This window comes from Epinephelus lanceolatus, chromosome 22 (genome assembly GCF_041903045.1).
Source record: "Epinephelus lanceolatus isolate andai-2023 chromosome 22, ASM4190304v1, whole genome shotgun sequence".
Classification (NCBI taxonomy): domain Eukaryota; kingdom Metazoa; phylum Chordata; class Actinopteri; order Perciformes; family Serranidae; genus Epinephelus; species Epinephelus lanceolatus.
In genome coordinates, this window is record NC_135755.1 from 31,372,666 (window position 1) to 31,389,378 (window position 16,713).

The 16,713-nt window shown below is 40.3% G+C and overlaps 1 protein-coding gene across 3 annotated transcripts; it reads left to right on the plus strand.

Annotated features, from left to right (window-relative positions):
- The first annotated feature begins 1,949 nt into the window (after positions 1-1,949).
- alpk1 (alpha-kinase 1) lies at positions 1,950-16,623 on the plus strand. Of its 3 annotated transcripts, none has more exons than XM_078163776.1 (14): positions 1,950-2,010; positions 3,908-4,066; positions 6,318-6,472; positions 6,556-6,754; positions 6,957-7,016; positions 7,110-7,196; positions 7,279-7,355; positions 7,468-7,563; positions 8,582-8,686; positions 8,850-10,677; positions 10,772-10,919; positions 11,826-11,988; positions 13,142-13,328; positions 13,430-16,623. In XM_078163776.1, the coding sequence occupies exons 1-14, from the start codon at positions 1,965-1,967 to the stop codon at positions 13,639-13,641; spliced, it is 3,522 nt and encodes a 1,173-aa protein (XP_078019902.1). In that variant the 5' UTR covers positions 1,950-1,964; the 3' UTR covers positions 13,642-16,623. The 3 variants fall into 3 exon arrangements, with proteins under 3 accessions (XP_078019902.1, XP_033507694.2, XP_033507693.2); XM_033651803.2 differs by lacking the exon at positions 1,950-2,010 and adding an exon at positions 3,063-3,202; XM_033651802.2 differs by lacking the exon at positions 1,950-2,010 and adding an exon at positions 3,128-3,202 and having other exon boundaries at positions 3,850-4,066.
- The last annotated feature ends 90 nt before the right edge of the window (positions 16,624-16,713 follow it).

Sequence of the window (16,713 nt, forward strand, 5' to 3'; positions counted from 1 at the left end):
CAAGAAGTCATCAGAAAAGATGCACTCGGATTCCTCCTCAGAGTTGATGCTGGGTTGATGCTCTCTGAATGGGCTATGCGGGGGCTTTCCTACGGCACATTAACCCTACAGTGCGCACAAGTCATCTCCTGGCGCGCTCGGAAGCAAGTTTATGGATGCGATGTGTTGTTGGCGTGTTAGGAGCAGCTGAGCTCAGTCATCTGGTCGCAGCTGGACCGCGTGCCAGCCCTCTGCTCCTGTTCCAGCTGTGCGGCTCACAGTTACACTGCAGAGCCACAGTCCCGCCTATTGGTAGTAGCACAGCAACACCAGTCTGCACATGCTTGTTGTGCACGAGCCGCCACGCACCATCACACACCGTATCTCTGCGATATTAATACGTCTTGTCAGACAAAATGTAGAATTTCTTTATAGTCTCACACATGTCTACACTTTCAGTTTTGTGCTACCTTCACATACACTTTATACATTTAGATTTTTTTTTTAACATTTTATCGAGTGGTCTCGTGCACTTGGCTGGATGACAGTAACCAAGGAGTATACAGCTGCTGCAGTGGCAGAATGGGACGTTCATGCATTTGTTGATAAATGCATTTATAACACTGCATGGCAGTTAGAGAAAACTATGCTGCATTGCTGTTTATTAGGTGAATCAAGAAGGTTGCACATTAAATACACGGGTTTTTTTTCATAGTGATATGTTAAACATATAGTACACCTACCTGTTGCTGCAGGGTAGGGGTTTGCTGCCTTCATGACGTCACATGTTGCGTTCAGGTCAGGTCACGGGGATTAAAGGGGGACTGTATTTTCCAAAGCCATTCATATTATTCCTATGGTCTAAGAAAGTCCCAAAATATTACAACACATAAAACATTTTCTTACAAATCCAAAAAATCCAGAGTGCTGAAACTCAGATTTGTGATGTCAGGGAGCTGCTCCTTAGACAATGAATTGGGAAAGATGTTCTATGTAACAAGAGAATGTTTTGAGGTGACTAAATCACAGTTTATTAACAATAACCCCTGACATCACGTACATAAAATGAAACAGTGCTGAGCAGAGGCTGCCTCAGTTAGTTTTTAGCCACCTTAAGAAAAGGCCCACCGACAAAAATCAAAATCAGTTTAAATGTACGCTATATTTAGAATTTTTTCATTGCTTTACCTCGCAATGCTTTACCTCCTGGTCTACTGCTGCCTCAATCCATTAGTGTGTAAGGTAAAGTGTGGAAAATATTTCAAATATATTTAACACTTAAAGTGATATTGATCTTTTTAGGTGGCTAGTGCGTTTCACTGTGGCACCCATCAGTGGCAGTACATTGCTTAGCTTCCATGCTGTTAGATTTGCTTTATCAAAGACGCTAGCAAAGCAACAACGTACATAAAATAAGCACAGCAGAAAGGTCAGATAGGTCAGACCACCATGTTGAACTACAGTATACATCTTTAAATTACATATTTACAGCAGGAAATGACAACAGAAAAAAAAAAGAAATAAGTTCGCAGATTTTGCATATCTCTGCAATTTTCAACAATGGAAATGTTTGCGCCATGTCACAGTAATAGGGTCTATAAAGGCCATTTGTGTATTAAAAAAAAAACATTCTGTGGGTCCACAAAATCAGGCTCACATTCATTGTCTGTGGAGCAGCTCCAGACTTTATACCCAATGACATTACAAGTTTGAGGCTTAAGTCCAGTTTCCACCTAACACTTTCAATATGGTACCTTTGGAACCAAAAGTGACCCTTCAGACATGGTACCTAGACCCTAGGTATGTTTAGTGTTTCCACCACAAAGAGTACCCTTAAATGTGGGCGGGGTTCTTGTCACACACTGCTTCGTCCAGCACTCACTGTATTTCCTCATAGATGGAACATCTGCACCTCAGTTCTTGTCCAGAGAACAATTCGACATTTTCAGAACAAAAAACAGTGGCTGTAGTGAGAGTCACTCTCCATGGGATATTTAAAAATAGTGGGTTTGTGCACTGAGTCCTTCCCAGGTAAGCACAGCCGTCCAGACCCCCCAGGAATACTCCGCGATGCTTTTTTTTTTCTCCAAGTGAGGATTAGACTATCTGCAGTTAACAAAATCTGGTCGAAATATACATATATATATATATATATATATCAGAATCAGAGATACTTTATTGATCCCCAGGGGGAAATTGTTGTATGTATGTGTATGTATGTATATATATATATTTTAAATGTTTGAAGATCCCCTCATTACTAAACGTCTGTGTCATCCAAGAGAGACAAAAAAAAACAACTATAGTGATGGTCAAAGCTGTCACATTGAAATTTAAGATGTGCTGATGGATTCACTTCATCAACTCATGCATTGAGTAACATTATAAGTAAACATTCCACCCTAAAAGTTGCCGGCAGTCGGCCCAGTGAATTGAGGGGTTTTTTTTCTCAGACTACAGCTGCTGCGAGAGGCAGCAAAACATCCTTTATTTTTTTTATTGTTGTAGTTTACTAATATATATAAGACTTGCCACAGTATGAACAGCAGTTACAAAACCAGCCACAACTTAGCCCTTACCAAAAGTAGTATGCTATCGACCAATCAGCTGACTGCAGTGTTCTTAGCTCCACCTTTTAGTACCAGATCTGTGTGCTAGGTACCCCAACAGAGGGGTGGCCAAAAATGGGGGCAGTACAGAATGGCCCCATTGGTACCATCCACAACTTTTCACAGCATAGACGGAAAAAATGCTTACTGGACTGAACTGAAACGTACCGCACTGCTACTGTAGGTGGAGATGGAGCTTTACTTCTCTGGTTTCTGGCTTTGAGAGAGAGTAGCTCATGTTCACAAATACTAATTACACTTTCCTGGGCCACAGACATATAACACTGGAATTCTTAATTTAGGTGGTGTTCCTCTTTAAGTGAGTGATAATGTAATCTAATGTAATGCTAAGGTATTATAAGCAGTGACGTAATTTGTTTTGTTTTTTCATTGACAAATTTACAACACATGGCCTATCATCTTGCTGATATGTGGAAAGTACAGTCAGTGTGTGAACATACCGGAAAACACACATCTCGTCACTAAGAAGTACAAAGGGAACTCAAAACGAGCGCTCTCAATTGCAATTGAAACTGCAATATTTCCGACAGCATTTGAAGGCAGCACAGTATAGTACTGCCCTTTCAGGAAGACGAGGAGAACCTGAGGAAACGGTAGGTGCTGTTTATGAAAATAATGTTTCATCAATCTGACATTGTAGTAAATGATACAGTTTTGTAAAGCTGGCGTTTGACTGGAGTGAGAAGGATTGTTTTAAACGTGTCGACAGAAACAGCAGTGACTTTCACCCCTGTTATGTGTGTGGAGTTTCTTTAATGTCAGTGCACTGTGTTTGGCATATTACACGATATAGTGTGTTTTCTCTATGTGCACTTCACTTGCAAGTTGTCCTTGGACTGAGAGTTCATACACTCAAAATAACTTTTACACATTGTTTTACATATTATATGATACGATATAATATAGTATGAAATTATTATGTCTCAATGAACCGAAAGTATGGCTCACTATAAAATCATTGGTAAACAAAAACTTTGTGACTCTCTTTAAGGACCATAAACCAAAGGTTTTTTTTTTACCTGTGACATTGTTTCATGGAAAAACAGGCACATCAACAGAGATGTACTGTCCATAAACTTATAATTTCATATACATTTATTTTAATTGGAATAAAAAAAACAACAACAACAAGAATTTTGTGATATTATTTATTCATTTATTTGAGTTTTAATCATGTATTGATACAATATTTCATGTTTTGAAATTTACAAACAGACCTGATGGTGAAATCTTTTCTCAGCTGCAGTCTGGTCATTCATTGGAACCCCCCCTTCCCTTCTTGAATCACTCTAACACAGGAACAAGAGCGAAGAGGCAGAGAGAGGAAGAAATCCTCTCAGTGTTTACCAGAATGGACAGCCAGGAGGTGGGGGGTTTACTGGAGGAGTGCCTCAGAGCAGCTAAGCAGTCCAACCAACCCACTGAGGCAGAGGGGCTCAACTACTGTAGCTGCAAAGGTCAGACACAAGATGGTGCTGTTTGTTGAGTTTTCATTTGGGAACGTGAGGAGATTGGATTGGGGTTTGGATTAAAATTGAAGTAAGTAACTTTTATGAAAATAACTCTTGGTTATATTTGCTGAAACTGTGTCTATATCCTCACAGTAGTACATAAGGCAGATAATCTGTGAAAAAAAAGTTCCTCCTTGTCATAGTGCCTCTAATGGCATTTGCTAGACAGCTGCTAGTGCTTGTGAACTAAAGTCAGATTGTCAAACTAGGCAACGCAGATCAAATATGAATTGAGACTCTGTTACTGCATTGCCTATGTCTTGTTTCAAATGTTTTCAGAAACATTTTAGTGTACTGTTTAGCTGTAAAATGAGAACATTTGTGACCCGGTTGCCATGCTGAAAGCAGTGGAGCCAAAAAGAAGCACCGCCCACCAGCCGTAGCATATAATATCCATGTGTTATATACATATACAAAAAATTATGAAAATGCCATCCATGGTTTGTGTGGAGAATGAGGGACAAAGGCATTCTTTACAAATGCTCAGTGTGAATTTTAGGGGATTTCCTTTTGTTTAGCCAAAACCTTTTAGTTGCACAAGATGGGGCAGTACTCATTATAAATCTCATTCACTCAATATAATCAAATTCATCTGCCTTACAAGTGCCCACATCACATCTCTGTCAAAGCAAGGAATGCCAAAACAGCAGCGTTCTGTTTGGTTTGATATTAATCCTGATATTAACCCTAAAATGAAACTGATGCAATTCTACAACAGAAAATGCCCCAAACCATCCAAACCCACCAGACTCCACTGAAATAAACAGTAATTTCATTATGGTAAAACACACTTTATTTGAAGTCAACAGAACCAAAATGAAACTCTCAAAAACTGCCTAGGTTCATCTTTGCACTGTTCCAACAATGTGAAGTGAAAATATGCTGGCTAAAATTACTCTTTACTAGTCCATACCCATTGGTAGCTTTGTCACCTTCTACCTATGCCAGTCCTCAATGCCTATGTGCAGTTTCACATAGATTGACCACGTCAGTGAGTAGAAAAATGTGGGACAGACAGAATGATTGACTGACAGAATGACACACTGACAGTTTCTGTGATTATGTACAGCATACCATACCATGACCCATTTTGTTTGCTTGGGTCTATAATGGAGGGGTCCCCTCAGATTATGTGTGGTCATATGCCTACAAAGTTGCATGGTGATCGGTGAAACCCTTGAGATGTTACACACCTTTATGTGATGAGCCACGCCCTCCACAATATTCATTGCCTTATAGAAGCTCAGTTTTAGTAAGTTTTCCAACTTGCCAAGGGGGAACTTTAGATATTGGTCCCTAGATTATGTTCACCGAATTTCATGCAGATCGGTCAAACTTCCTAGGAAGACATCGATTTTAAGTGTTTTTCAAAAAATTCAAAATGGAGGAAAATCTATATAACCGGAAGTTATGGGTTCTTGAGGCAAATTTGTTCCTCATGAGGAGAGGCATCTCCATGCAAAGTTTCATGTCTCTACGAAATACGGGGCATGAGATATGCCCGTTCAAAGTTTGCAATTTCAGTCCGTTGCTATAGTGCTCCCCTTTGGCCAATTGATGTAATATTGCTTCATTCGCATCCTCCCATGACCCTCTACCACTGTGCCAAATTTCACATGGACTGACCAAGTCAGTGAGGAGAAAAACGTGGAACAGAGACACAGACAGACAGAGTTTTCGTTTCATTTATTATATAGTAAGATTTAAAGTCTTAGAGTCTGGTGGCATTGCCATCAGCAGTTTCAAGGCTGTTTCTTCAACTAAAAGGATCTTACTTTTTAACAAAAAGGTCAGTCTCTGTAGGGATCCTTTCCATGAAGTTGTCAGACACTCATTATAACAATCTGAGCCTGTCAGTGGTAAAAACAAGTTATTTTTTTAATGGACGTACATTGAAAATGCATAATTGCCCTGAGTGGTTACATTGCAGCCTGTTGCGCTACTGCTGGCTGCAGCTCTTTCATTCAATACTGGGCCAGTCCCAAAAATTGTGTTCATATTAGTCATTTAGTCACAAAATACGGGAAAATATGGTCCAGGTTGGAAAATACCAAACTTAACCTTTTAGTTTAGTTATTCACTCTTCCAAAAAGTTGAACAAGTTTATCAAGTGTTGTGTCATTTATTCAAGTTTTTGAATCAGTTCATCTTAACACACACTTTGTTTGTTTTATGAAATCCAAATAATTTCCTGCAGACTCGCTGTGTGCAGAGCTGGCCTCTCTCCTGCAGGAGGCAATGGAGATGAAGTGGCCCTTTGTGCCGGAGAAGTGGCAGTACAAGCAGTCAGTCAGTGCCAATGACAAGACCAACCTCAGTGACCTCATCAGCAAACACCTGTCTCCGCTGCTGGTAAAAATCCCACAGGAAATGGCCTCCTTGCAGAGTTGCTAAACAAACAAAATGACTTGTATTTGTGTTTGTTTTGTCTCCAGGCTGTTCTGAAGGCCTCCATCGTGGCTCACGAGGCATGCACGGCGCTGGCAGTGGTCTTTTTAGTTGACCGTTTCCTCTACTGGACAGACGAGTCCAGCCGGTTGCTAAGGATCACCAAGCTGCTCCACAGACGCCACCCCGACACCCCTGTGGCTCCCCAGCTGGTCATACGGCAGGCCAGAGTCTACTTTAACTCTGGTACAGTGTGGTGAAGACCTGGGGTTGATGAATGAGTAACACTTCATACATCATCCTATTCATTATTTTGGGAAATAATTGATACAAACTCATAACATAGAGATGTGAAAAGGCTTTGTCCTAATTACACATTGTCACTGTAGAGATAGTTAATGTTTTGTTATACAGAGTTGGATAAACATTACAATCATCTTCCCCACAGGCAAACTGCAGAAGGCAGAGTACATACTGAGCAGTTTGATTAACGACAGCGGGGCCACAGGTAGGTGCTATGTTCTTTTAATTGCCTTTAATAATGTATTATGTTGGTTTTTCTACAAGCTCAATAAAACCAAATCTTTGTTTTCTTACACAGGTTGTTGGGTGTACCACAATGAAAATGACAAGGCTCTTGTGCAGGCTGTGAGTGTTCAAGTGCGTGGAATGATTTTACAAAAGCTAGGTAAGATCTTTTTCCTTAAGGAAAGACAGTAGTTTAAACCACTAATACAGTGGTGTCATGGCTGTTGTGTGCTTTGTTCCAGGCCTGTGGCGCGAGGCTGCAGAGCTGATCTGGGCCTCTCTGGTTGGCTACTACGCACTTCCTCAACCTGATAAAAAGGTAGAGAGACAACTACAACAAGGCAGTTGCCATATTATCAGCTTGTAAACATGCACATCCCAGTTAACACCGTGTTATAAACCTTCGCTCTGCATGTCTGTATATTTTATAGGGCATTGGAACCTCTCTTGGCATACTGGCCAACATATTGGTGTCTATGAACGATGAGGACTTCCACGCTTTTAGGACTAATCCAGATATTGATTTGGTCAGTCTTACTGATATAATGATTTCTTTGTATTCAGAGTTCCCATGGTCTGATTTCTGGAAAAGCTTTGAAACTAGAAAAACTATTTCCAGGCCTTTAAATGGTTTGAAATTAACAGAATGTTTTCAAAAAGTTTTAAATATGCATTGTTTTGGCTGTTATTTGAAATATGCTTATAAAATCCTAAAACATTTCTAATGTTACACAAAATATGTGTATTGCAATAGTAATTTAAAATGTAGTGCTGTGCTGTGTGTCTTTTAAAGACAGTGTCACGTGATACACATAGACCAGACCAGCATTACATCATCGCTTAGGAGGAGTCTTCAGCTACGTAGGAGTCTTAGTCCTTATAAGTAATTAAATAGTCGTACATTTAAATTGTGAGGTCTTAATTGCCACAAACATTTGATCTAATTTCATTTATTCATCTTTTAATTTCTTTTTGTTAAAATGAGTCAAGGTCTTCACATTTCTGATGTTACAAATCTTTCAACCTACCACAGAACCTAATACTGTCTTTTTCAATTCAATTCAGTTTTATTTATAAAGCCCAATATCACAGATCACAATTTGCCTCAGAAGGCTTTACAGCAAATGACATCTCTCTGTCCTTGGGCCTTCACAGTGGATTTTTACTTCATACTTGCACTCACCTGTTGGCAAAATGCAATGTAATTAACCTAACTCACTCTAATAACCATATTCCTACATCAAAACTACTTCTGCACAGAACCACCTGTACTACTTACCTTTCTACTTACCTGGAATTCTTGAATTCTTGAAAGAACTGTCTGAAAGTTGGTGGCTGAAATGTCTAACAGTAAAGTTAGCAGGTGCTAGCAGTTTGCTTATCAGCAAATGTCTGGAAAGTATGTGTTTAAAAATGTATGGCTGTAAAAGTCATGGGAATGGGGTAAAATAACTAGAAAATTCCTTGTTAAAAATGTGTGGGAACCATGTGTATTGTTTCCCTTGTATAATTGTTTATCTATGTCTGTCTGATTGGTTGGAGCAGTCTTTCCTCGGGGATGGGAGTCATCGTCTTCTTTCAGCAGCCCAGGCAGCTAAGATGGCGGTGGTATACAGCCAGTACACTTCACTCTATGTGTTGACCAATGTGGTAAGTTGTTCTGTTGATGGGTCTCTGCCAGGGCTCACTGTTCTATGCAAGTGATATAAATCACTTTGATCACAACTGATACCGACAGCAAAGAGGTATAAATCTTACATGGTGCTGCTTTAATGATTCTTTTGCTTCTCTCTGAACTTTTTTTTTGCTGTAGGCAACTCAAGGGACCTGCTTGTTATCGTACAGTTTCTCAGTGCAGTGCCCTGCCTCTGAAAGACAGTCTTTCCTCCTGCAGGCGAGAGAGGCATTTGCAATCGGCCTGCTCACTAAAGCAGAGGGCGAGCTGGTCACCAGCAAGCAGGAGCTTCACACCTTCCTCAAGGCTGCCTATTCTCTCACTGTTGCTCACAAATGGCTTGGCACTCCTCTGGAGGTTGTGGTACAGGCAGCTCATGCTTGCCAAAAAGCTTTAGCAAATTTCTATGACTACTGCAGTGCAGATACTCAAGATAAAGACAGCCTCTGTGCTGAAATCATGCACCTGGTCACCCAAGTCAAGCTTCTGTTGCAAGTAGAGCCTTTCCGAAATTCAGATAAGGGGTCATTTATTCCTGACAGCTACAAAAACATTAAAGATGCAATGGTCAAGTTCACTCTGGAAGGTTTCTGTAAGGTGATGCAGAGATTCCAAAAGTATCACGCATCACTTTGTGAGGCAACTAACACAAACTGCGAGGGGACCGGTGATGAGATAGATGGGGCAAGGTTACCAGTATGTATTACCGCACTGGGGACGACCATTGGTACACTCAACACAGAATGTAGCACCGAAGCCTGCAGAGTGTCACTCAAAGGAGAGGAGCCACAACAGAGAGGTTCAAAGTCATCTGCTGTGCGCCCACCTCAAAAGCCTGAACTGAGTAGCACTGTAGGAAGCACAGATGACCTTGGCTCTTCATGGCAGAACTTCTCCTTAAGTGTTTCAGGGTCTCCCAGGCCCAGCAGCAGTGGCTTCATAGGAAGTAGTGCCGTTGAACGTGAGGTAAATGCACTTAATCAGAGCCTGCTGACCACTGAGGTTGATGACAGGTCAGACAGCATTCTGCAGTCTGCTGATAAAAACGAGAAGCGAGACTTACAGGGTTGTAACACTGGTGTCAGTTCCCATACAGTCCCGACATCTGCAATACCAGCCACTTCCTCCTCCAATGCAAGTGGTGATTCAGAGAAGTTTGAAGTGATACAAGCTGGAATAGAGACACTGGGCACTGAGGAGGACTGGATGACCGACGTTGTTGATGTGGCGCTGAAACCGTCAATAGGCGAAGGAGCAGTGCAATCCTTATCCCAGCTAGCTCTCAAAACATCCTCCAGCTCTCTTGGTGACAGTTTCGGTTCCCAGTCGTCATGGGAGAAAATCCCAGTTGACCTAAACTCCCACACAAACAGAACACCACAGCCAAGCAGCCATTTAAAAGCAGGAACCAAAGGCCAAAGCAGCAAGTCACCAGATTCCGATGGGAGCTTCTTCCTCTTAGAAACACTTGATTCTGAATGCAGCGATTCAGCTCATGATCCCACACACATAAAACACACATCTGGATGGGACTCCAAACCTTTGCAGAGCCTTAATGTTGACCCAAATATGGACACTGAAGTTGACTCAGTATCTGTAAAACCTGACGCCAAGAACTCTTTAGCAACCCCACACCCAAACCTTTCCCAGTTTGTCCTAGAACAGTGTGCTTCCACTGAAACCTCCTCAGAGAGTTCATTTGAGATGCTGGAGGAGCATCAGAGTGGACACCAGGGCAGTGAAGTTACATTTTCAGAAAAAGTAAATGGCCCCCAGATGAAGAACCCCTGGTGCTACAGCTGCCTAAAGCACAGCACTGTAGCGGGTGTCGTCCCTGAGAGTCAGTATTTGCTGTCAAAGCAGGATTACCAAGCCCTACTGGCTGGAGTTTGCCATGAATGTCTGCTGAAGAGACTGCGCAGTGACAAGATACAATTCAAACTCGAGGCACACAGAACTGCCTACAGTAAGTTTGAATTCCCATTGTTGAAATGTGTCTGTGTCATCAGTACAAAACACTGATTGTAACTGTCTGTTGATCTCTGGATAATTTCTACTAGGTGCTCTACATTTAAAGTTCTCCAAAGCCACAGGACTGTGGACAGCAAGGGAGACCTGTGTTTACATCGGAGAGCCGATGGGGGTGCAGGGCAAGCAGAGAGAGGCAATATGGGTGCAGTTTTTACACCAGGAGGAGAGGTTAAGCAGGTATGCAACTGCACATTTGAGGCTCAAATCTGATACACCCCTTGCCCCGACCACTTAGCTCTACCCTTCTGTTTGGCATGTTCACACCAAGGGGTAGTGTCCTGATACCTTGCCGGGAAGGAGTTATAAGTTAGGGCTACATGGCCTTCCAAACTGCGATTTTTTTAGCAGCACTCTCTAAACCGAATGTTAACATGGCTGCACAAGCAAAAAATGAAACCCACAAATCCTTTTTCTTCAACAATGAACATTTAAACGATAAGCATTGTTATCTTAGCTAAATGTCGTTTCAATGTCCTTTTCTTTATAACATGCATAACAAAAACATTACGGGTAGTATGCTAATTTCTCAGTAGCTAACTAGCTTGGTAGCTAACTTTACATTGTTGTTGATGATTTGTGCCATGCAGTCCCACATTTTGACATATTTTCATGCAACCCTGCCCCCACCCCTTACTGGCATATGACGCCCAAAATTTATCCATGTCCAGCAGCTCCTCTAATATTAGTTCAGACTGGCAGGGTTGGATCCCAGGTGGCTAACGTTAGCCTACAGAGCACTGTCAGTGGCCTGGTAATAAAGCAGGGTCCTTTTTTATTTGATGACATCTTTGATAGTTTGAAACATGCTTTTCAAATAAATGGCAAATGTCATTGTTATAACACAATTATTGCAATAGTTGCATCTATTCATGTAGTCATCAGTGAAAATGATGTTAGCTTACTGATGACATATCAGGCTCTTGAAGAGTTGTCCTATTTCATAGGGGAAGACTTCAATCACTACCTCTTGTAACTCTGTGCCAAGGGGCAAAGGGGCACTCAGAAATTATGCACAGGGGTAAAACTAAGAAATGGGACTGGGACTATATCTCACTTTATGTATTTATGTTTATGTTTATTTAGTTATGTGGGGAAAGATTACTTGGAGCCAAAGGAGATCCAGTTCCACCTGAAAGATGTGGAGAGACAGATGACAGCCCAGTACTATGTGACTGAATTCAACAAGAGTCTTTACGACAAGGAAGTCATGGCTCAGATCTTCTTCATTCCCTCGGAAGCGCTACTTGTGAGGCCATATCATACAGACCACATTTACATGCCATACATATAAAATAAACATAGAAAGTTTTACTTCATCTAAGAAATGTAGCTTTATCAGATTTTGCATGAGAATTCAAATGGCTCAAATCACAAATGCCACTTTAGTAGGACCCCCTACACAAATACATAACGAGAGACAGCGGAGTGCAGAATAGCCTGCAGCTGCCTTTGAGCAGTGTTAGTTGAAATTCAAATGCAATACCCCAGTACACCCTCCAGTTGTCAGTTCACAACTAGAAATATACTCTCAAGACTTTGTTAGAGCTGATCATTTGTTGGCTATTAGTCTAGAATGCACTATGGGCTGGTAATAACTGGACATTATAATACAGATAATAGCTCAGTGGCAAGCATCCTCTTCAGTGTCTCTGCACACACCCCAAATTAAACACTATATACTAAGACTGCATTACTTGCACTAGTGAATATTTTGAGTAGTGACAGAACATCCATCATGCTCTAACACCACATTTAATTTGACATAATAAAGCCATTGGGTTACTGAAGAAAATTATAGTACACAAATACACATAATTGTATTTTTGCTTGTTAAAGGGACAGTACGCCCCAAAATAAATTCAAAAACTCATCAGCAATGTCTCTTTCCAGAAATCAGTTACTCACTACTAAGATAATCCACAGACCTTGTTGTGAGCAGTTTCACATCTATTTTCTATTTTCTCACTACTGAACTGCACCTGCCAACAGTATCAGTGCGCAGAGGGTAGCGTGCATCAACAGCTAGCTCAACTGGCACCACTGAGCTAGCTAACATTACAGCTCAGCCAAGGAGGATGCAATTATGTGCGCATATCATGCTATCATGAGTATGAGCCTCTCATCCATGAGAATATGCACTCTTCTTTCTGCACGGTAATACGGTTGGCAGGTGTAGTGCCATAGAGAAAATAGTGCCATCTAGTTCCATTATATTGGAGAGAAGGCAGACATGTCTACGGCCAATATCTCCAACACTTGACAACTCACACCAAAACAATCTAGACTGATAAATAGCACTAGAGGTGAGAAAAAAAAAAAAAATGTATTTTTGATTTGGGGGTGAAGTGTCCCTTTAAATATTTCTTAATTCCCCTTTTGTTTTCTGTATTTGTTAATAGATTCTGAATGGAAATGAGATTGTGGGATGTGTAACAGTGGAGCCCTACATGCTTGGAGACTTTGTCAAACTGACCAACAACACTTGGAAGAAGGACAAGAGTTTCCAGGCTACAGAATATGGCCTTGCCTTTGGACACTTCACCTACCTGCTCTCTGACTGCCAGGAAGTGGTTGTTGACCTGCAAGGTTCGTCTGTGTGTCACTGATCACTGAAATCACTATGTACTATCTATAATAAAAGTTTGTTCTTAACCGTGAACACATCATCCTTTCGTTTTTTTTCACAGGGTGGGTGACAGCCAATGGCAAAGGGCTGACCTACCTCACTGACCCCCAGATTCACTCCACCAAGACCCCCAGAGGCCCCTCCAACTTTGCCGCCAGAGGCCTCAGGATCTTCCTGGAGCAGCAGCATGGACCAGAGTGCAATGACATTTGCCAGCTGCTCAAACTACCTCCAGTTGTCAGACAGTCACATGTTCTACCTTCGAAAGTTTGAGGAGTTGTTGAGTGTTTGCACTCTCAAATATGTGAAAACTTGACATATTTTTAGCTTAGAAAATATATGAGAATATGCATTTGATGCACCTTCCTGAGAGATTTACTGTATTTTTCATGTACAGCTAATATAAATTTTGTATTTTTAGCTTCCTGATTCTGATAACCTTAGACACACTACGCCAGAGGCTGATACATAGACTTACTGTACCTCTCATGTAAACATAACAGTATAATTTTATGGAAAAGATAAAATCAAAGAAAGTATGAATGTAGTTGAAAGCACATTCCATCTGGGGTGCTGAATGCAGGGCTGAATGCCCACATATTTTCATTGACAAGACTATTCCATGATTTCTTTAGGAGCCATAATAAAATGTCCAAAACTGTTCACAACATATAACACAAACAGAATTGTAAAGTATACTTTACTCCCAATGTTAATTCTTGTGTGAAATTAATAATTAACCTGGTCTAATCTCTAATAGTGGGTTATGTTCATATTTACTTCCAGTACTTTAAACCACGGGCACAGTCATACAAGCACTTACAGTATATCAGTAGTCTGGCACTGGCTTTTAAGCATGAGGGAAATAGAAATTATTTTACTATCAGTGTATTCTTAATGCTTTTGATTATGAAGTCATTTCTGGATAAAAGACTGAAAAAAACATGAAAGGTTATCTACGGAAGATAACTGTAACAATTATTCCTCGACTTTCCCAAGACTTTTAATGATTTTTACCAGTTCAATGACTTTTCCAGGCTTGGAAAATATGATTGTGAAAGCTAGTCAGCTGAATATCTTTCCCCATGTGTAAACAGACTCGTTCACTTTTAAGGATGGGTCAGGTGCTTAAAAAAGCCAGTCTCATGTTCCCATGTTTGAAAATGGAAAAAGAAATGATAGATTTTATTCAAAAAATCGTCAGAAAATAACATTTTATGATTTACAGCCACAGGATTGCAAGTTGAAGCTCGATTGTACTGCTAGAAATAATACTTAAAACTTGTGTGTTTTGTTTTGAAAATAATGTTATTGTAATTAATCACTGTCTCATCACTATGTGACTGGATTGCTGTCTAACTGGATTGGCAGTGCAGGAATCACCTGACAGTGTGACAGACAATGAAGCATGTGCTTTATGAAAATTTTCCATCAGGAGCACTGTGTTGATCTAACTTATGTCGCTACTATTAACACCCTCGTGGTAGCTGTTCAGCTTTGCTGCAAAGGTTTTGTCCAGTTTAATTTTTATTAAATAACCATTTCATTTGTTTCAACTGTAGATAGAAAATAACCTTGTAGACATGCCAACATGAGTAGTGACTTTTAAAATGTAGGAATAAGATGTAGGTGACTTTGTTCAAACATAAAGGGGGTGTGATTGAATACACAACCCCAATATGAATACAACAAGGTGGAAAATATTTACTTAAGCTATGTAGCTTAGCCAGTAAGGTGACTGCTCTGCAAAGGTCCGTCCATCTTTTTCTTGCTAACGTCCTTTTGTTTTGTCACTGACAAACATTTGTGTAAATGTTATGCAACTATATATTATGAGAACAAAGCATTGCTCTTCTGCTCTTTTCATCTTGAAACCTATCATAGTGGTGCATGAGTCAGAACAGTAAAACACCGATAGTCATGAAGGAGAGTATGAATTATCCCCTTGTTATAGGGGTCGACACATTTGTGTTGACACAAGATAACCTTCTATTATTCACATGAACTGTGATGAAAATAATTTGATCCCTGAACAGATACAGGTGCTAATAATTAATTACGTTTTTTAGAGTCCAACCTAAACATGGAAAGTACAACTTTGTTGAATGTACAAGGAGTGCATTTTCCAAAAGTTCTGCCTCCAAGGGACAGCTGGTACAGTGGATAGGGTCGGTTGGCTCACCTTGTTCAGTTTAATTTAGTTTAAAACACCTTTTGTTTACAAAGTCACTTGTTAACATTTCTTTGAGAAAAATGTTATTTGTAAAATCATTATATTTTAATGAAATACTATAATATGGATTTTGACTGTCTCTCAAGTTTCATTTCAGTGGCGTGTATCAGCTCACTGTAGTTACCATAGTCTACATGTAGCCTATATGTTTATGTTGGCTATTGAGCTTGTTAAGTTTAACAGTTGAACTCTGCACAGTCAAAATATGCTCAAGGCTATGTTTTTTACATGGCACATTAATTTGGCTTAACATTCTAACTCTCTTATTGGACAAAATATACCTTAAAACACAAATTGACTTCAAAGTGAGTCAAAAAGCCTTTATCTTGTTGACTTTTTATTGATTTGTGACAAGGTAGGAGCTATAGACAATACTGTCCCAACTGTAGCTGTGTCACTGTTCCATATGTTTTTTTGTATGGTTATGAGCATGGTGAATGGCATAGGGATGGTTGCTTTTTACTTACTAAAAAGGCACTGTCCCAATTGACCCCACTTTCCCCTACATACAGTAAAACTGCATGATTGTAAGTCACCTTGATTTTGTGACCTTAACTTTCACTGTGTAAGCCAAATGCAAGTGTAAATAGTGAAATAAAGGGGGGAAAACATTATGAAATTATAAAGTAATGCTGCTAAATTAAGTATTTGCTCAGAGGAATAAATCAATGAGGCAAGAAGACAATAAACAGGTGCCCTTATCAGTGCAGTCACATGCCTCCACATCATGTGACAGTGATGTAATTCCTAGAGCATGTGTAAGCCTCCTCTCCATTCAGCCAAAATCCAGTTCTGGGTTTATTAGCCACCATCTTTTGTGAGCACAAACAACATTCTTTACCCATGACCCACAGTGCACAGACCCCACAGTCACTGTGGCTACATGCACTTAATGAAAACTTCTCTGAACACACTTCACTCAGTAGTGTATTGCTGTATTTTGTTCTCAGCAAAATATACTGAACCGTGTATTTTAGGTGAATGTGTTGAAATTTGTGAAGATGTAATATTTATTTCCTAACAGATACACACACTATCTTCTGTCTTCTGAAAAATATTTACCAGCAGGTGTCGTAACAGCTTTTCACCCAGATTAATGGGTTAAATGGGTG

What these genes read in the sequence shown, in the direction of transcription:
- alpk1 (XM_078163776.1), top strand. Translation starts at nt 1,965, where the DNA reads ATGGGATATTTAAAAATAGTGGGTTTGTGCACTGAGTCCTTCCCAG. An exon ending in GTGCACTGAGTCCTTCCCAG is followed by an intron (nt 2,011 to 3,907) that starts GTAAGCACAGCC and finishes ACTCTAACACAG; the next exon opens with GAACAAGAGCGAAGAGGCAG. An exon ending in CAACTACTGTAGCTGCAAAG is followed by an intron (nt 4,067 to 6,317) that starts GTCAGACACAAG and finishes AATTTCCTGCAG; the next exon opens with ACTCGCTGTGTGCAGAGCTG.